The 21,455-nt window shown below is 39.7% G+C and overlaps 2 protein-coding genes across 5 annotated transcripts in view; both read right to left on the minus strand.

Annotated features, from left to right (window-relative positions):
- The window catches only part of LOC117451043 (caskin-2-like), a 95,600-nt gene extending 76,695 nt beyond the window's left edge, over window positions 1–18,905 (minus strand). For all 4 annotated transcript variants that reach the window (XM_071203935.1, XM_071203934.1, XM_034089123.2 and 1 more), the window contains exons 1-2: window positions 18,612–18,905; window positions 14,808–15,151 (exon numbers count right to left, since the gene is read on the minus strand). In XM_071203935.1, coding sequence (XP_071060036.1) covers window positions 14,808–14,901 — 94 coding nt within the window. In that variant the 5' untranslated portion in view covers window positions 14,902–15,151; window positions 18,612–18,905. The remainder of the gene's footprint in view (window positions 1–14,807; window positions 15,152–18,611) is intronic.
- Window positions 18,906–20,193: 1,288 nt separating this feature from the next.
- On the minus strand, window positions 20,194–21,455 carry LOC117451759 (alpha-N-acetylgalactosaminide alpha-2,6-sialyltransferase 2-like). The gene is made up of 3 exons (XM_034090141.1): window positions 21,377–21,455; window positions 21,046–21,148; window positions 20,194–20,883 (listed from the first exon to the last, which is right to left on the minus strand). The coding sequence occupies exons 2-3, from the start codon at window positions 21,097–21,099 to the stop codon at window positions 20,704–20,706; spliced, it is 234 nt and encodes a 77-aa protein (XP_033946032.1). The 5' UTR covers window positions 21,100–21,148; window positions 21,377–21,455; the 3' UTR covers window positions 20,194–20,703.

Raw genomic sequence — 21,455 nt, forward strand, 5'->3', positions numbered from 1 at the left:
AAAATTCCCAGTTTATTCCCATAAATTCCCGTTAATTCCCGTGCAAAGTTTCCATCTTTGCAAATTCCCGGAATTTTGCAACCCTACTTGGGACTAAAGATTTCCAGTACCATATGTACACTGTAGCTACTGTGTATATGACAATACAGCCTTTGAATCTTTCAATTGAACTTTTATAATTTTTGAAGGGTAAATACCATCGTCAGAAGAAAACGCTAACATTTGGCTATAAACTAACTACGTGACGCTCAAATGACTTCACGTCCCCACCGCTTAGCTAAAGGCGGCTAATGTTCCACCTGATGACATAGTGGTCTCAGTTAGACCCTAAACTGAAAGATGAAATGGAAGCCAATTGGAATAACACATCCATACATCCAAACATGCATCCAAAAGAGTTCAGCTCAAGTCAAAGTCAAAGAGTTGAAAGTGCAGAAACCCAACATGTTGTTGGCTTAAACTATGTGGTTGTAACTACCAGGTTACGTCTTGAAATGCTTTCAATTGCATCTTGTTTCTCAGAATAAACAGCATGTGATGTTGTTTCTCTGGGTGGAGTGTGAGTTTTGTCTCAGCTCTCCACACATATTGTTCAGGAGGAAGTGGCTCCACACCCTGTTCCTTTTCCTCAGAGACCTTCAGATTTCTGGACTGTCCGTCATCACATTCAACATTAGCAGCCCTCGGCTTGATTAGAAGTAGTAATCCTAAATCCAAGTGAAAGATCCCATTGCTTTTTGTGGAGGGAACCAAATAGATGCCAACTTCATGGTTGGACTACAGAACTGGATCCTCCCTGCACCACTCTACTACCAGACACCCCCCCTCTGCACATCCACCTCCAGTTTACAGCATGTGACCGGGCATGTCTGGGTGCGGCGGCGGGACGAGCCTCCACTTACAGGAACAGAGATAAGGTGACGTAACTACTACTTTCCTGCAAATATCGTAAAGCAACAATAAAATACTTTGGAAATAGACAATACACTTCAGGACTTAAAACATCTTAGGTGCAATACTATGAATTAACTAAGTCTGTCCACTATATATTGGACTGTCCCTTTGATGCACATTTCCCCACTATGAGACGAATAAAGGATGGTCTTTGAAATCAGGAAATTGTGGCATCTTTTTTACAATTGTTTAATTTGTGTTTTTGTCTTACATGTGCAAACAGGGCCAAGTTAGGCTTTTACTTTGAAACTTTATCAAGTTGTACGCAGTTTTTCTACATGCACCAACCAACACAAAGGTGATTAAAGGAAAGAAAGACACAACACTTTGACATTTTTTTTTGACAGCTGCATGTAAACAAAGATAAGTGGAATATTAATGCCATGTTAACAGAAAGTTGAAATATTATCTTTTTTGAATAAAATGCATAAAACGTTTTTAGTTTTCTTTGTTTATGTAAACGTAGTGCGCGTTTGTGCCTCCGAGCTTCAGTTTGAGGTGGCCTCGCTGGGAAAAGAGCAGCGAGAGCCGCTTTGTCGTGTGCAGAAAAACTTGAGACACAGTGTGGAGTCACATTGCAGGGAGAGAGAGAGAGAAAGGGGGATCGAAGGATGGGGGTCCACATACCAACACCGTGACATAACCGCCTCCATTCTTCCCTCTGCATTCACACACTCGTACAATGGCTGGCACAGAATCTACTCTGGGGATTTTAGGGAGAGAAATAACTGAAACTTAGATTCAGATGTCACGCTGAGCCTCAGACGTGCAACTGAAACACTCTTAAATATGCACAAGCCAAGTTTTCGGAGAGGAAATGTACTCCATTTTTAGCTCCACAATTCTGACCCAAATTAGAGCTCTCTGCATTCCTCCCATGCATCGTGGTGGGAAATATTCTTCATGTACAAACAGAGGCTAAACTCCCAAACTACAGAGTCTCACGTAGGGATGCTCCGATCGATCGGTCACCGATCGAGATCGGCCGATACTCACTCTCTACCGATCGATCGGTGCTCTCTAAACATGCCGATCGCGAGAGCCGATCGTATGACGTAAAATACATGACACTTTTCTCTGTGTGCGGCAAAACAAGCTCGCCAGAATGGCTTCACCGGTCGGGCATTATTTTAAGGTGTCCGAAAAAAACAGTAAAATAGCGGAATGCAACGAGTGTGAAGCAGAAATCCTGCAGCTCCGCCCGCCGGACCGGTGAGCGAAACACACACTAAGAGTTAGACCTAACACACTTAGCTATTTGATCTGCCTCTGGAACAAGCTAAACTAGTTATTATAAATATATGTATTCTTCACTGTCGGGTCACTCATTACTGGATCAGTGAGCTGCATGAGATACTGACAGGCTGTCAGGAGGGGGGGAGAGACGGGGAGAGAGGGTGGAGGGAGAGAGGAAAAGAGAGCGCTTCCGCTCATTTCTCCCGTGTTATTCTCCAAAGTGAATGTAAACTTGAATAATGTACATCATTTGAATGTAATAATTAAGTTGATTGTTGTTTGTCGAAGCTCCAGTGAATGAGCCCCATTAACTGAGTTTAAACATCACTTTAAATGGAAGATTTAAAGTGATGTTTAAATCTTCCATTTAGGCCCCGCCCACTCGATCGGATCGGTATCGGCCGATACTGATTCCGGCGATCGGCCCCGAAATTGGCGATCGGACCATCCCTAGTCTCACTTAACACAACAGGATTCTGGGTATTGTACTCCAAAGGTGTATTACATATTTGTATACAAGCCTGCTTATTGTTGCACTTCATCACAATAAATCAGTCGGTCTTTAAAAACCACACATTTTAGGAAAACATAACAGAAGGAGGATTCTGGGTAGTAGGCTCAAATAACACCACTTCCCAAGACAAATTCAAGCACTTTTCAATTATTTCAAGGTGCATTTTCAAGCTTTTCCAGCCCCTTACAACTGTGGTAGATTACATATTTATATACAGTATAGTATGCTGATTATTGCATTTCTTAATCACAATAAATCAGTAGTAATTGTGCTATAACACCCACATTTTCTACAGAAGGGTGACAACTTCAAGGAAATCACAAGAGAATTTAGAAGAGAGGATCTGGGTAATTTACTGTTGTTCAATGTGCTCAAACAACAGTCAATTCAAGCACTTTTCAAGTAGGTCCATGTGCATTTTCAAGTTTTTCCTGTGATAAATAACATGTGTTTTGAGTATAGTATGCTAATAATTGCACTTCTTAATTACAGTAAATAAAAAGTATGAAAACACGGGAGGATTCTGGGTATTTCTGCTAGATAATGGGCTCTTCCCACATTAAAAATAAAAAAAGATATATATATTTTTTTGTTTGTTTGTTTAATAAACAAGGTAAATATTATATAATTGGTATCAGTAAAATGTAAAATCTAAAATAAAATCTCGTTTAAAAAATTGTGTTACGATGTCTAAAGTTACTGATAAGTCACATGTTTCCTGCCTGGCCTTGCCCGTGTATCATTACCCTCTCTCGTCTGGGCGCTATGGACAGCGCCCAGACGAGAGTGCAGCAGAAGCCAACTGTTGCCAACTTTAAACTATGCCGCCAAAACATAATTTCAGCCAATCAGCGTTGTCAAATCTGATGGTCACAGGGCGCCTACGTCAGCGCCCGGTGCAGTCTGTGAGTTGTTTGGACTCGTATCCAAGGAGACAAAACAGGAAGCTGTCATTCACTCTGGAAGCTGTCATTAGCAGCAGGTGAGCATATCTCTGTGTTTTGCTACCTAAAGCTACGCCTGTGATGTCTGCATTTGCTTCCCCTGTCGCGAGTTCTGATCGCTCAGTGATGATACTTATATTTCTAGAATCTGTGGAATCCCAGCTTGTTAGCTAAGCTTGTTTGTGCATATCCGATAAGTAGGCTATATCGATTGATTTATACCTAGAGTGCGTTAGCATTTTTTCGCTCAGGGCTCATTTCGACGCTTCTTGCGAGATTTGTGTTTTGTTTCGGTAAACAGGGTTCATATCATCAGTTAGCTGAGTTTCTTCCTGTTAAATGAGCAGGACACATGAATAGTTTATTACATTTTAAGAAGCCCTGAGACACCGTTTCGTGAGAAAAAAAAAAATGGGGGAAAAAGCCCCTTAACAGGTCCGCGGAGTCTTAAAAAGTATTAAAAGTTGATAAATAAATTTAGCGAAAATTAAGGCTATTAAAAAGTATTAAACGGCATTTTACAAGGTATTAAATGTTGTAGTATATAAAGTATATACATTGTCCAAAGAGGTTGTATTCTACAGTCTGCCTGAATGTAATCACTGCGTAGGTGTGTAGTGTGATTCTGTGGAGTTTATTTATGGCATCCCGTTGGATCTGACGTCATCTGAACAGGACATCGCACGCTCACTGCTTCATAGCGCGGAGGTCCGTTTACGCCGGTTGTTAAACAACATCGTTATGGGGAAATGCAAGTTTGCGTCCAAATGGTTGGAAGATAAGGAGGAAGGACCAATCAAGGATCAATACTGTAGTAAATGTGAGGTAAAGTGTGTCGCCAATGTAACCGGTTAAAACTTGAAGTGGCGATGAGGTCTTAAAATGTATGGAAAGGGTCTTAAAAGGTTTTACATTTGACTTCAGGATTCCTGCATAGACCCTGCAGGTTAAATGGGAATTAAATAATTGTAAGTAATTTTGAGTGTTCCCAAAGCAACTCCAGTCAACTACGTATTTATATTCAGTATAACATGCTAATTCCGCACTTTTTTTCTCACACATAAATTGGAATGTTATTGCGCTATTAAAAAACAGATTATGTTTTCTGACACCTTTCTACAGAAGGGGGACAAAAAAAAGGTAAACAAATGAGGATTCTGGGAATTGTACTGCTGGTTAATGTGCTCAAGTAACACCTTTTTCAAAAGCCAAATTCAAGCATTTCCAGCACCTTACAGGGATGGTAAATGACATATTCATATAGTGACTATAAGACCTGATTGTATTACTGTCAAACTAAAGTGGTTCAGGATGAATACAAATGTCACTAGAGGTGTGTACAGTCAGCAGAACGATGCATTCACTGTCACTTAACATAAAAAAAGTCGTGTGACATCAGCGCTGCACAGATGAAAAAGAGCCAAGTGCAGAACCTCCATTACATAACGCAGGTATAAAAGAAAACACCAGCAGCCATTACTCTCCTGCACACACTACACACAATACACTACACACTACACAATACACACAGGATGTAGCCTCCAACTACATTCATTATCGTCTCGTTTTCCTTTCAAAGCTTCTATAAAAAGTTTCCTGCTCCGGCGCTCTGAGCATGCTCACAGGCAGCTTAATCTGGATCTATTTATAATAATAAGAACGGTGTTTATGTGAAATATAGAAAGGCAGCCAACTATCAACACGAGTTCAATAGCAGGGCAGCATTTATATTTATATTAGCCTTATACTCTTATTAATTCACAGGTGCTGCACAAAGTGAGGTGGGAATATATAGTGTCTATTGGGGATGTCACAATACAAAATATAGTTGAAAACAATGTCAAACGGGATTCCACATTTGTCTATACCAATTCGTTACCACGGTAATAAACAAACCAACATTTCTTAACATATAAGCTAACAGCTTACGTTAGCTATAGCACGCAATCTCAACCTATATTTGTGGTTCACAATGTAGCAATATGAGGGAAACTATGGCATCCATCCATAGTTATTTTGCTGCATCCAAAATAAATGTTGTCCCAGGGATAACTGGATGCCATTGTATCAAGCCCTTTAAATAAATGCCTGTCCCTATCTATTGCAGAAATAGTGTCTGAGCCAATGTGGATGACTGATGAAAACCTTCCAATTACACACATGCAAATAGTGTTTATTGCTTTATGTGTCACTGAAGACAACAAATCAGAACAGATCTTCCTGATTGAAACATAAAATATAATTAATTCCACTAAAATCAAAAACTTCACTCCCGATTCAGTGTTAAAATGCTGAAAGACAGTATGCGCATTCTGCATTGCTGAATTTAGAATAGGTTAGGACGGGCTCCAGAGTCCTATGGCTGATAGAAAATGTGTTTGGGACGGAGCCTATTTTTCCCAGAAAATGCTACATATTCAACAACAAATATGTGTTGAACTCGGCAGGATAGCTAACGTTAGCCGTTAGCACCTAGTGGAGTGAAGTTGCATTGTGAGTTACCATAAGAGTTGTCATAATGCATTTAAGCTCACAAATTCAAAATTATTATTGACCAAAGGTAAATTATAACTTTATCATGATGTAATCTTGTGAAACTGACTTTTTGTTGAAAAACTGTGTTTTACAAAATAAAGAGGGAATACGACCTCTTTAACTTCCAGACAAAACATTAAATTAAAAAAGGAGTGTATTCTGAAGTTCATGGGATTTGTTGTTTTTCTTTTCTACTAAACTTCATCATGACATCCTTAGGAAATAACTGACAACCCACTCTTTCTTAGGACTCTGTGTTTAACTTTCTCTAAGGCAGGGTCACTATTGATTTAAAACAAATCAGAGTGAGACATCCTTTTTCTTCTTCCTCTCCTGTCAGACTGAGGTCTGGCCCCGGGCAGCCCGGGGTCCTGGGGGGCCCATCAGCCCCAACACTCAGAGCTTTGTTTCCCTTCAGAGGTATGACAGAACAGCTTTAAATCCTGCAGGCATCCTGTCTGTTTACTGGACTAATTAAACATTTAACACACCAACAGTGGAGCTGACAGGCAAACACCATCAGCTCAAACACACAGGCAGCATTTCACAGAGGGGGTTTATCGCTTTCCCTCAAATCTGTGGAAACTTCTCTCCCGGGTTTAAAGGTTTTTTTTCTCAGAAGCAGCTCTCAGTGAGATGCCATGGATGGGCTGAACAAACAGAGTTCAAGGAAACGTCCTGTCTCTCAATGTGCTCCACTTACATACAAATGTGATGTCAAGTGACTCGGGTATTCCCTTTTTGTCAGCAGGAGATCTGAGCTGTATGGCAGCGAGCGGAGAACAAACGAGGCAGTAAAATGATTTCTGACGAAAACACACTAGTTCTGAATTAATGAAGTGTTTCGTTGCAGGAAATCAGTTCTATTATTACATTGTATTACACGGGTACCATGCCTGTGGTGAATGTTCCTCTCATTTGGTTTTATATTGCACTTTGTTATTTTCTCTTTAGTTTTCGTTATGCGTTAAAAAGGGTAACAATATGCTAACATACTGCTGAAACTGTACGTGATCACCCATGTTGTTATCCTTTGTTTATTGCTGTTTTTCTTATCACTTTATAATAATAGAAGAGTAGAAAGTAAGTGAGGTGTTATTTCAGGAGATTATTAGAAGATAATTTGAGAAAAAAAACGACGTCAGCCTTTATCGTAAGACTTAAGAACGTTTTTGAAAATATTATTTAATATGTTAAAATGTTTTGCCTTCTTTTGGTTTATGAATGCCATGGAACTGTCTTGTTTTATTTAACCAACTGTCCAAATAGCAAACATTAACTGTGCTACCATATATGAAGAGAAGCATTCGAGAGCTAGAGGATCAGTTCATATGTTGGCATTTATGCTGCAAACAAATGCATTAGAAAATGAATTTGAGCTCCTTTCTTTTTATTATTGAAACAACTGAAATCTTTTTAATTTCTTTGTATATTTTCAATATCATTATAGAGGTATTAACCTATACATTGACCTCTCCGAGAACCGGCATTTGAACACAAAAAACTGAACTGCTGATCTGTATGTGGTGAAACTGTGTGAAGACAAAATGTAAATCATCCTTTAAGCTATTCATTCATTTGCGTCGGTGATGTTTTGATTTATACCCGTGGTAGGTGTCCTGCAGTAAAACAGAGAAGCCTCACTCTCTCACCCAGGGTTTCGATTGGAGTTAAACTTTCCGAGTGAGATTTGAAGTCCCAGAAGTCTTTGAGGTAAAAGGGAGCATGTAGGGTGAAACTGAGACGAGCTGCAGAGTAAGACCGTCCATAATAACACAGAGGCTCCGCAGAGAGGCTGGCTTTTGTGGCGGATGATTGTCTGAGTTTGAACTCAAACTCATAAATGAAACATTCCAGTCTGAGCGAGTGTGTGCAGTAGGGCTGAACGATTAATCGATTTTAAATCGAAATCGTGATTTGAAATGATGCAATGATCAAATCGGAAAGCCTGTGATTTTTTTTGTTTGTTCTTCTTGTGTGTCAGTCATCTACACCAATCAGAAGTGCTGTGCTCCACATGTACCAGCCATTGTTAACCAATCAGAAGTGGCCCATGATAGAAGGTGATAGACAGATTGATCCAATCACCTGCCAAGTATTTTTGAAATACTTTTCCAAATGGCTTCCAATGGAGCTTTCCTAGATGGTTTGGTGAAACAAAGCATCCGAGTCAGGTTAGCAACGCTCCATCACATGTTTTACATCCATTACAGGGTGAGTCTTAAACTGAAGCTCGACTTTAAAGATACCCAACGGAAGTTTCATGTAAGTTTAGTTCTTTCACTCGTAGCTCGGGCTGCGGGGGTGCTAGAGACGGGAGCACGTTGATAAGACCTTGCTAGCCGGAGATATGGCCGCATTTTACAATAAACTTCTTCCGTTGGGTCGCTTAAAAACAAAAATCGCAAATCGCAATATCTGTCAGAAAAATCGCAATTAGATTATTTCCCCAAATCGTGGAGCCCTAGTGTGGAGACACAGCAGACCCCCCAGCCCCAGCCCCCCCCCCCCAACACGACACAAGACAGTGCTGGTTTGTTTTGCTTCCCAACGGTTCCCTTGTCATTAAACACACAGGGCTTTACGATACTCACGTTTGTTAAAGAAGAATGATGGAGATATTAAAGCCCTACAAGGACACTTTTATTGGCTACTGTTTACTGTTGTTAAACGTCCAAAGACAGCTTTTAAAAATACTTTCAATTACAAAATAAGAGTTTTTGTAACATATTAAAGTTAAACATGAAGCGAGCGCCACCAAATGTAATCCAATAACAAATACTATTATTTTTTAAATGCAATAACTTTTGTTTGACGGGCCAATATTTTTATTAAGATTTCCTGTGCTCAAATAGCACTCAAATAAACATTTCACTGTTTGCCTTATTTTTCCGATATATTCATACGGATACGCCTCCATATTCAGCGTCGGATGAGAATAAAGAAGAAATAAATAAAATATTTGGTATTATTTTGGTTCTAAATAGGATGTAACCAGCATAATAAAACATTATCTAAGACTAAAAAATATTCCGTTTTTGCGAACAGTACCAATTTGGCAAAAGCTTTTGGGAAAGCACTATCTTTCTAAACATGCTACGCTAACAACTTGAGCTGAAAAAGACCCCTCCCCCATAATACTTTGCTTAGTTACTGAGTTTATTGTCCAGTTGGCCGTCCATTGCCTTTTTCTCTCCATATACGTTGAAATTTAAATGTACTGTAATGACGTTTTACATTGTGTAAGCCAAGTAAAATACTGTTAGATTGTACGCAGAACTAATTAACTTGAATCTTAAATATTACATTTGTTATAGTTTTACTTTAAGGACATTTTCTGAAATGATGTCAGAAAAAAAAGTCCATCCTGTAATTGTATATCGAGCCAGAAAGAGCGTACATTACTTTCACTTTCTCAAAGCATGGATCACGAGTAAAGTGGATTTTCGACATTAATAAATTCCTCTGAGAGACTTTTGTACTTAATTAGCGAAGATTTAGGGATTTCCTTGAATGAAAACATCCATTTACACATAAATAAGTATTGAATTGAAACTTTTGGCCTCCATATATGTCGTATATAATAGGCTTTCCTTTAGATACAGTTGCTGTTTGTATTAAAATAAGCATTAACTGAATATGGAATCAAACTTTATGGGAATATTTGTCTCTAGTTTTACTTTAAAAATAAAATTTCCTGCCAGGATAATGTCAAAAAATAAAAACATCACATTTTCGAAGATTTAGGAAACAATTGTTTTGCGTAGAAATGGCTCTGAAATAAAGTGGCTTTCTGAGAAATGTAGCCCTTGCTTACAGTGTGAATGGGACTAAAGGAAGTGTAACTGTACAAGCACTTTGTTAAAGAATGCCTCAGAAGTAACTTGAGCTGATGAATAATGAGTTAAACGGTAATGTAATCGAGTTGCATTCACCGAGTGCTGACTGTGAATCGCAGTGCTGTGGGAAGGGATTCCACAGCGGCCCCCCCACCCAGTCCCCATCCCTCCCCAGAGATATAATTCCCGTTAATCCTGGCGGGGCACCATCTGGGAGATCCGGGTGATAGTGGCGCAGCAGATGTCAGGAGGACAGTTTAGGTCACAAATATGCATTAAAAACCACGTAACATGCACTGAAGCATATAAATACAAGACTGTCAAAGGTTTTCTTGTTAGCAAGTAAAAGAAGCTTTTCTTTATGAAGAAAACCTGCACATTAAACAGCTGTAACAATGGTGGAGACGCTCTCATGTAACCTAGGAGGTGATGGATGCCGCGTGTTGGGTTGGAGGACAATGGGGGGGGGTGGGGGGGGTTGGGTCATGTGACGGTTTGCAGGAAGTCCCTGAGGGAGCAGGACGAGCACCTGCTGATCCTGCCAAGTGATCTGCGTTCATGTCATGTGGAACTTTCAAGAAAAACTACTTTCCGACCCATGGATATTATATTAGTGCTTTTCTGATTAAGTACATCAACATCAATATTGCGACAATATTGTAAGCTGGACCTTTGAAGCATTCATTAAAAAAATGTTGATAAATACCTAGCAATGTGGATAAAATGACGGTTTGAAGTGACAAATAATCACAATTTAAGAATTAAACACTACTAAAGCAGCCTATAAAACCAGGAAATGACCAAGCAATCTCTAGTCTTATAATAATATGTCCCTATTTTTCCCAGGGCCCCATTCATTCCTATTGAAGTTGTTCTGTGCTGCATTAATCCAGAATGGCTTGACTTTGAAGTACAAAAATACCCGGATCTTCTTTAGATCTTCCAGCATTCTTCCGCATCCATTGGAATGTTTTACTTACACCCCGCCTCCAAGTTTTAAACCCCGCCTGCCATTCTTAAAACCTGTCTTAAGCTCCACCTCCCCGTTGTTAACTCCGCCTCCTAGCAACTTTTAGGATTATTTTAAATAATGGCTACTGAAGTGTTCTCAGAATCAGAATCGGTTTTATTACGAAGTAGGTTTACACATCAGAAGAATTTGCTTTGGTATATTCTCACTGGGAATCAAACCAACAAGAAAAAACAAAGCTAGTAAAACATGGAGTTGGAAACTAAATGTATAAGGCATAACATTTGTATCCAGTCGGATATTTGAACTGGAAGGCCTCTGAAGTCAGATTTCACTAAACTTGACCTCAAAATCCAAGATGGCTGCTCCTTGCATTAACAGTGTGAAAGCTTTAGTAATATAATATACTGTTTATTAACAATTCCCAACGAATGGTCGTTCTATCCAACTTGTATCTGTATATTTATATATTTTTCTCTATAACATTGTGTAATTTGGGTTTTCTGCCTTTTCCCAAGCGCTTTTTATCAATGTGTTATCTTTGTTGCTTTCTGCACACTGCTGGATAATATAAATGATGTTGACAATAACGGCCCGTCCACACTACAGCTTCGACAGCTTCAAAAACGGTTTCCAACGCGTCTGCCCATTCACTTTGAATGGGGTGACGTCACGTTTCCTCGTTTTTCGCCGAACTGAATTGTGGGTAGCATAGCGGTCCGTCTCCGGCGTCAGAAGTTGAACATTGTAGCCAGCGCCAGCCAATCAAATCCCGTTTCTGAAAATCTGACAGCTCAAGCCCTAGCCAATCAAACCGCGTCTAAGCTGGGAGAGATATCCCGCCGTTCATTTCTATATTTCAAAAAAAGATGGAGGAGAAACTAATTATCGCCGTAGCTGTTTGGGGAGTTTATATATATATATATATATATATATATATATATATATATATATTGCTCGCATAAAATCCCCGGGGTTTTTTGCTTTGTATGTCGGGGGCGGGAGATTCAAGTGATTGGTTGTTGGTCGCGTTGCTCGAATAAAATCCCCAAGCTTCAGACACGCCCAGCTCCAAGCTTTTATTGAAGCTGTAGTGTGGACGGGCCGTAACATATTTCTGTACTTTCGCTTTCATTCTTTAGAGTTAACCTTTTAATGGTTACTCCCATCCTGAAACTTTCATAAACGCATCATGTGTTGACCCCCTGCAGAGGTCCCGCGGGACGCGGGCCGTGTGATAAAAGGCGACCTCCTGCCGGCCCCGGGGCCCTTTTCTCTGTCTCCAGCAAGCAGCGAGGCGACAGAGTCTGCACCCGTCACACGGACAGAGAGAGAAGGAGGTCAAAAGACTTGTCTCTTAGAGATCCAGACTGAGGCTAAACCCTTTACTCTCAGAGATCAAAGATAATACACTGGTGTGGTTGGAATCTACATTTGAAGCAGTAGCTGTCCTCAAATATCCCATGATGCAACATTTATGTATTCACCGCAGACGATCATTTTTGTCAAATGTATTATTAATTCAACCTCAATAAATATCACATTTTCAGAAGAAGAAGAATTGATTTGGAATTTTAAATCTTTTTCCACTACATCTTAGCCGTTCTTGTGCATCCTTGATGGTTAAAAAGTATTGCATACAATTTAGTTGCTCAAATCATTTGTAATATGGTATTATAAGCCGCGTTCACACTGCGGTACTTTTCCCACAAAGGTTCATGCGAACTTAGTTCATGATCGCGTTCACACCAAAAAGAGCCGGTACTAAAAGTAGTTCATGCGAACCTTTTTACCCCCTCGAAAGTCCCTGCTAGAAAGCAGGGACTTTCGAGCGGCTCTTTTTTGAGAAAAGAGCTATATTCCTGATTGGCTGGGCGGATTGCAAACCACGCCCCGTAAAACTCCCAAAACGTTTTGTGAAGCCGCCATTTTATTATCCTCGCATTAGCATTATTAGCATTAGCATTAGCCCAGCGCAGAAACGCAGAGAGACTAACTTATGGCAACACAAAATAAAACATGGGAGCGGTGGAGATGAGGAGGTGTCGGCGTTCTGGCGATTTACTCGAAAGGCTTCAGTAGAAGCTGCTGGGACTCCCAGCAGCTTCTACTGAAGCCAGTCCCCAACTCCGGGGACTTTGGGCGGCAGTATACGCCGTGAAGTGGTTTGCGGCCTGCCAGTAAACCCAAAGCAGAAGAAGAAGAAGTGACATCAGCGGCTTCATTTGCCTAATCCACCCCCAGGGACTTTTTCTGGTGTGAACGCGATCTGTACTTAGTTCATGCAAACTAAAGAGTTCGCATGAACTAAGTTCGCAAGAACCTTTGTGGGAAAAGTACCGCAGTGTGAACGCGGCTATAGTGAAACCGTTATTTGCTCTCCATGTAAAAAGAAAGTCAGAAAAGTTAGGAAAAGCAACCTTTTCGTGGTTTTTACAGGTGCAACAACAAGTAAGGGACCCAATTCAATCAGCGAGCAACATTTATACAACACATCTTCCTTGAAGTATCAATGGTGTTTCCACAATTTAAAGCTCATGAACACATCAAAAGGAGACCATCCGAGGAGCACTTGAATGCATCGTTGTTCGTAACCTCTATTATTTAGCATTAGCCAATGAAAAGCAATTACCAATAACAACAGGAAGTCCCTGCAGCTTCACAAGCCGCAACCTCCAAAGATAACTGTGAATGCATCAGCCATTTTTCAGAGTAAAAGCATATTGTTACCTACGGCCATTTTCCTGAACAAAGGCATGGTTTAGCCTACAGCCATTTTGTTTTAATAAAAGCACAGTGTAACCTAGTGTCACTACCCGATCTGCCACCCTGCCCTATCTGCAGTGCGCATGTGCGAGATGGTCCGCCATATTGGACAACTACGTACGGCAACTCTAATAGGACACTTGACACAGTGGCGTTTGGCAAAGCACAAAGACTCAGAATAAGTGAGAAATGGATTTAACTTCTGTTAGACAGCCATATGCCATACATCTTTGCATACATTCACAGTAAATATTTATTCAGTATGATAGCTGTCTAACAGAAGTTCAATTAATTTCTCACTCATTCTGACAATGTACTCAACCCCAAATAAAAGAACCCAATAAAAAGAGTTGTTAAATAATAGTGAACAATAACTAATTTCTCTCTTTCAGATTAATATTGTCGGGTTTTTTTAGTGTTCTTTTTCAGCTTTGCCAAACGCCACTGTGTCAAGTGTCCTATTAGAGTTGCCGTATGTAGTTGTCCAATATGGCGGACCATCACGCACATGCGCACTGCAGATAGGGCAGGGCGGCAGATCGGGTAGTGACACCAAGAACCAATTTACAGAATAAAAAGCATGGTGTAAATTACAGCCATGTTTTCAAAATGAAGCCATGGTGCAACCAGTGTTTCCCACAGATCGGAAATATACTTGTGGTGGTAGCCGGGAACCCGGGGGGTTGGGGGGTACTAGTGGAGCACGCTCATGAACTGTTCGCCGGAGCCTCGCAGCAGAGTTACTGCGGAGCGCATAAAGCAGACCCTTCATGCGATAGCAGAGCGAACAGGTACAGGAGGGGTTAATCGATCGCAGATGGTGTCGTGCTCGCGGACGGATAAAACAAGAATACAACAAGCCCAGGGAAAGTCTGTGTGGGAAACCCTGGTGCAACCTACAGCCAGTTTTTCAGGATAAAATAATGCCGAAATGTACAGCCATTTTTCAAAAATAAAATCATGGTGTAGCTTACAAACAACTTTTCAGAATAAAAGAACGTTGTAACTTATAGCAATTTTTTTCAAAATAAAAGCATAGTGTTACTTACTGTTCCTGTTGGCTTTGAGCTTGGACAGCAGCTTCTGGGTGGACTGCAGGTCTCCGCTCTTCGCCGCCTGCAGCAGGTCCTGCTCCTTCCCCATCCTCCTCCTCCTCCTTGAACCAGCGTTATTTAAAATCCTCCTCAGAGCCTCATGCTGCGTGTCGGACGCATGAAGACCTGCCTCAGGTGAGACTCTCCACACTCAAATTCATATAAGTCCTCTGGAGTCTGCCCAGGCGGAGACACTGATCCTAATTTCCTGCGCAGACTTCTTTGCACTCTTTTGTTCTTGTATTGGGGGGAATATGTTATTTCCAGGATGTCAGAGGAGAAGGTGATGTGGTTCAGTCCTGAGAAGAAATGAGAAAACCAGATCAGAAAAGTATAAAACTGAAAAACCCTCAGGAGCTCCTGGAGGTGTTTTACTACGACCACAGATTCTCTAATGAGGTCAAGTTAAAGAGTTAAACAGATGAACAGGATTGAGGTTGAGTAGCATTGTATAAACCCAAAATCCATCAGAGCTGATCCGGTTTAATCCCTTATTAAATCTAATCAGGTTTACTCGCAGATGTTGTCGGCAACTTAAAGTTACTACAAGGAGATTTTAAATGCAGTCTCAGTTTGAAACAGATTCTTCAGAGTGGCGCTGGCTTGATGTATTTCTGTATTCCCTGGTTTCCTACACAAAAACACAAGGGGGTTGTTCCATTGGATTTTGGATAATTCAATCAATCAACGTTTAGTTATATAACCCACTACAGTGTTTCCCCTAGGTTTACTGCTTTGGGGGGGTGCTAAATATATGTAAGCGCCCCTCCAAGACAATGGTAGGGGAAACACTGCAATATCACAAATGTCACATGTGTCTCAGTGGACTGAACCATTTGTACAGAATATTGAGAAAACAAAATGCCTTTGCAAACAAAGCTCAATGATAAATATATTTTGTCCAGCAAGATAATCTCCACATTTATACACCCCTTTCTCATTGTTCAAATTTAAAAGGATATTAAATAAGTAAAAAGCTAAACTTAGGCTATAAACAAACTACAACGCCACATGACAACTGCTAAGCTAACAGCGGCTAATGTTCGGCATGATGTCGTTTAGTAGTCTCATTTAGTCCGTTTTTAGCAACCCCCATTTTTAAGACACATTGAAGCCAGGGTTTCCCACACATAGTCTTAACTTGGGCGGGCCGCCCAGGTATATTAACGGCCCCCAAAGTATATTTCGCGACCCATTTAGGTGGTTTTTTGATGCCATCTGCGAACGATTAACTAGTGGGCAATGATCCCTCGCTCTACGCCTCCTGTACCTGTTCGCTCTGCTATCGCGTGAAGGGTCTGCTAACAAGCGACCAACAGAAAGGTTCATGTTAATGTTGTTGCAGGTCACAAAGCCAGTGAAAAAAGTTGTAAAAGAAGAAGTCTGTTTCTCTGGAGGAAGAGGTGTTTAAACCTTGCACACAATGGTTTTACACCAAGCTCCATAGAACAATTTCACATGTTTAAACCATGAGTTATATAACACTGAACACAAAGGGGTTTTACACCAAACTCCACTGACTTGTTCAACATTTGAGAACCATGTTAAACCCTGCAAACAATGGTGTTATACCAAACTCCATGAAGTGGATTTGAAATGTCTAAACCAGAGGAGTTGAACCCCAAACTCCATTTATGAATCTACATTGGTTGGGTGAAACCACTTGACGTTGAGTCCCTGTGCGGCTGACTTGTCCTGCTCTGCTGCTTCCCTCGGGGCTCTGTGATACAATATATGCGTCCACTTCATTTCAGCGGCAGGACAGCTACTTAAACTCTTCCAGCCCAGTGCCCAGGCACAACTCAGATATGAGAGGAAGGAGTTGGCAGAGTTAAGTCAGAGCTGCGTCTGTGCTCCAGTTTCTTTCAGATAACCGTCATCACAGTTGACAGTCTTGATCTCTGCATGAGAACATGATCACTGCTGCAGCACCGGGCCTCACACAAACAGTTGCTGCTATATCAACAGAAAGAGGCTTTGCAGGCGGATCACAGGGCACTGCACTGTTTTCCTGGTTACAACTCATTTCATTACATAACCAGCAGCCACAGAGGAGCACAGGGCGTAAGCAGAGCTGTCATTCCCATTTACACCCATCACGCCCCCCCCCCTCTTTCCCCCACCTCCCTCAGGCATTTTGTATTGTCACTGCATTCATGACAAGATGAACAATACTCGTACATTTCTCTTTGACACTGCAGGGGCTCCAAGTCTCAGAGACGTGTTCCAAAGTGGCAGTGAATAAATCAGTGTATTGCTCTGAAACAAGAAACATTTGACAAGATATTACTTTGAAGTAATGTTAGAGTAGTGAATAATGAAATGTGTTGCCATGATGAATAGTTTTTCATGAAGCTGTTTGGCTGTCTTTCCATAGTATAATTGCCAACCCCAAAAAGATGTTTGCATAGTGCAATAAAGCCGTATTCAGCTTCAAGGTGTGTCATGTTCTTTGATGCTTGTCAAGCCAGACTCCATTAGAAAAGTTAGCAATTCCACTTTCCTTTAATATCAATCACAATAAACATAAACACAACATGTATTTAGAGGTGTTGCGTGAAATAATAGTCAGTTGTTAATTCGGGGATATTTGAATCACTAAAAAGGCACTGCAAAACCCTTAACATTGAAAGTCTTGTATTCATTTATGCACAAAAGGGGTTGGCAACCCATGTAATCCAATTGTGACCTTACATTTTACTGACTTGAAGTGCCATTTAGTGATATCATAGTACACTAAATTAAATATGTATATCTCAAAATACATACAAAAGTGTCAGTGTTAATCAAGTTACATTTTAATAAGCTTCCATAAGTGCCATTTTCTTTGATTCGTCGTTATTTTCAAGACAGACTCCGTTAAAAAAATTCCCGTTCTCATCTACCAGATGAAACACAAACATAACATGTATTTTGACGTTTTGCATTATTGAGCTGTAGTCTGTTGCACAACAACAGTACGTGAAGCACTTAGCACTGATTAACCTTTCACACTGGAAGTCTTGTATTCATTCACCCACAAAGGTGACTAAAGCCAATTCATCCAGTTTTTACCGTATATTTTAAGTGCCATTTAGTGATATCATAGAACGCAGAATAGAAGATTTGCATCTGAAGATATAGAAAAGTCTCAGTGTGTATCAAGTTGCATTTTAATAAGCTTCGAAATGTGCCATTTTCTTTGATGCAAGCACATTTTCAAGCCGGACTCCGTTAAAAAAAATCTTATTCTACATTCCCATCCTCATCAACCACTTAAAATACAAATAAAACATGTATTTTGGAGGATTTGCATAATTAAGCTGTAGTCTGTTGCAAATTCGGCTATATTTAAAGCACTCAAAAGCACTAATAAACCTCTAAAAACTGGAAGTCTTCAACTTAAATACTCACAATGGGGGCGTAGGTTGGCAAGCTATAAACCAATATTCACCTTGTATTTTACAGAAACTAAGTGCTCCTTGGTGATGTTGAACATATATTTCGTAAATGATATTCAAATCTTTATTGGGTTGATATGGAGTTGACTTTTAAATAAACGGCTCCAGTTTAGAGAGATGAGAAGGGAGTTTGGTGTGAAGCTTTTTCCGCACCGGAGGAACCCGCATTTTGCGGCAGGAGTCTGGCATGTAAACAGACCGTGGGAGAGCACCTCCACCAACACCGACCTTTACACCAAAGTTAGTTAAAGCACTTGTAACCACACGTTTCTTAAAAGCGAAACCGTAATAAGAAAAAATAATCTTATATGAAACTTACCTCTTTTAGTCAGTTATGTTTTAAACTTTTCAACCCATGAAATGTAGCGGACCACGGTTTGTAGGAAAACTCCGGAGATCTGGCAGAGTATTCCTTGTGTTGATATTCCAGAAAAGTGGGGTTTTATATCCCAGGAGTGTTAACTTCCAAGAGTGTTAGATAGTGGTTAAATCCCCAAACAGAGTTAACCAACACATATATCATAATTTTACGGACTTTAGTAGCCTACTTTGTACGTCACATCGCCCGGTGACGCTCTTCCAGGTTTTCCCTCCTCTCCGTGAATGCCACATTCTCTCCGCTGCTGCGTTCAGGACGAGGCGTGTGAAGTGACAAACAGCAACACGCACAACATCCGGATCAGCCTTTCTAAATAAAACCTGACAAAGAAATGTCTTTCTACAAAATGTAATTCTGATACTTGTCACCATAGAAGACTTTATATATAAAGCTTGTCGTCACTTACTTGTAATGTGGTATGGAAGCCCATTTCCGCTAGTTAAAAAAAACAATCAGAAGGAAACTTAAACTCTGAATACAAATAATGATTGAATAATTCACTAACAGAAATGTAGTAGAAGCAATTTATAAATTTCGAAAATGTCAATTTTTCAATCCAACATACCCAAAATGACTAAGTTTCAGCTAGCTCATATAGGCCGATGGATTTACTGCTTTTCTATGTCATTATTTATAGTGTAATTAATATATTTGGGTTTTTCTTTTAAACTGTAACTTTGAAGAAACAAACAACTTCAATACTTTACATTAGTTATAATTAGTCTCTTTTTTCTGATGTTTTACTGAGAAAAATACTTCTTTATTCATCAAAAAGTTTAACCGGAAATATATTTATTTCAGCTGGTCAGGCTGTACCCACATTTATTTCAGAAGTTTTACTTTCCAGCAACTAAAATGTAATCTGTGTAAACATGAAACCACACACACACACACACACACACACACACACACACACACACACACACACACACACACACACACACACACACACACACACACACACACACACACACACACACACACACACACACACACACACACACACACACACACACACACACGTTCTTAGAGCAATAAAAGACAGAAAGAAGAAACATTAAAAGTCGTGCTTTTATTTTGAAATATGAATTAGTTATTATCTGTTTATTTCTGGCTCTTGTTGTGTAGCTTAATGAAATATGACCCTCCCACCCAATTGTATCACTCCTTTTCCAGAGAGGGTGCCTTTTTATATTCAGCAGTTGTTGGGGAATTCATTTATAACATTTGCTAATGTTCCTCTTCAGATTCACACAATTATATATTTGTTTTCATTATTTTACTATTAAACTTTTACAGAGTTCATGAGTCAATAAAATGGTGCGAAAAAGGGACAATTCTCACATAGTTGATATAAAAAATATAAGTTAGCATTAGCTAAGTTCTCCATATTAGTTTGTGTATATGAGTAAATAATCACCAGAATGCTCAAATTATTAAAATTGAAAAGTGAAACAATAACTTGCAAATATATTTTTATTAAAAAAAAGATTGAATCTGAAATCAGTGTTGTATACAATTTTTGAGTGATTAAATAAAACATTTGAAACAAAGTTAATTATTGTACAAGCTTGTTGGTAATGAATGTTACAGATATTAGGAAAGTATTTTTATATTGTAAAACACAGGATAAATATATCATAAGGACAGTTTTGTATAAATGGACACGTCCCAAATTTGGATCCCATGTATATTTTCGAGCTTATATTCCCCAGCAATTGCTTTAAAAATTAACAAAATAAACTGCATTAATGAAACTTCTTAATGCATATACAGTCAAATTTCAACGTAAAATAATCAGACGTAAGGGACCTTTTTAAAAGGTTTATGATTACAAAAAATGTTACATTAAAACTGGACATTTTATAGGCACTTTCCAAGTTTAAGACTATATTTAGAATAGCATTAGATAAGGCATCATTTGAATATTTAAAGCTAACATTTTAGAATACTTGCAAAAGATAATTGTCCTTATGTGAGAAATCAACCGGAAGTTTCCTTCTGATATCTATTAGTATAAATGTTTGCCCTGTCAGTTGCCCCCCTCCCTCTGGTACAACCTGAGGACCCCCCGATGGTGCAGCTCCTCCCAGAGCCGGCCCTCCATCTGCAGGTCGTGGTTGGAGAAGAATCCAAGAGGCTGCCAGGTGGTGTCGTAGTAATGATTGGAGAACGACGCGTAGCTCCTGGTGATGAAGCCGTACGCAGAAACCTGCAGACAGGCATCATGCTATAATGACAGGTGTGTGTGTGTGTGTGTGTGTGTGTGTGTGTGTGTGTGTGTGTGTGTGTGTGTGTGTGTGTGTGTGTGTGTGTGTGTGTGTGTGTGTGTGTGTGTGTGTGTGTGTGTGTGTGTGTGTGTGTGTGTGTGTACCTGGTCACAGGTGTGCAGTGCTGTCAGCAGCATCAGAGCTCCGGTGCTCGGCATGTAGAGGTGACGAGTCCTGATGTCTTTCAGCAGAGGAGACCGCAGGAAACTGAAAATGATAACAAAAAACGACTTATAATAATATAAAATAATATAAAATTGATAACAAATATTAAGACATTTAAAAAAGTGTGTAAATAAAATGAAAAATGAAAAAAATAATTCAAACAAAAATGTATAAAAAACAAACAATAAAAAATAAAATAAGGAATAATTTAAACATAAAAACATGAGATACTGACATTAATATTATTCTCTAATTACAGCTGCGCTTCACCTGCGAGTCACATAGGAAATAAAACCTGGGTGGAGAATCTTGAAGTTTTCTGCTGGTTTGTGACCAAAATAATTCCAGG

The sequence above is a fragment of the Pseudochaenichthys georgianus genome, chromosome 8, assembly GCF_902827115.2.
Source record: "Pseudochaenichthys georgianus chromosome 8, fPseGeo1.2, whole genome shotgun sequence".
In the NCBI taxonomy this organism is placed as follows: Eukaryota; Metazoa; Chordata; class Actinopteri; order Perciformes; family Channichthyidae; genus Pseudochaenichthys; species Pseudochaenichthys georgianus.

Excerpts from the sequence above, each read along its gene's own strand:
- LOC117451759 (XM_034090141.1), bottom strand. The coding sequence starts at position 21,099 with ATGCCGAGCACCGGAGCTCTGATGCTGCTGACAGCACTGCACACCTGT. Across the intron at positions 20,884-21,045 it reads CACTGCACACCTGTGACCAG|GTTTCTGCGTACGGCTTCAT; the intron begins GTACACACACAC and ends GCCTGTCTGCAG.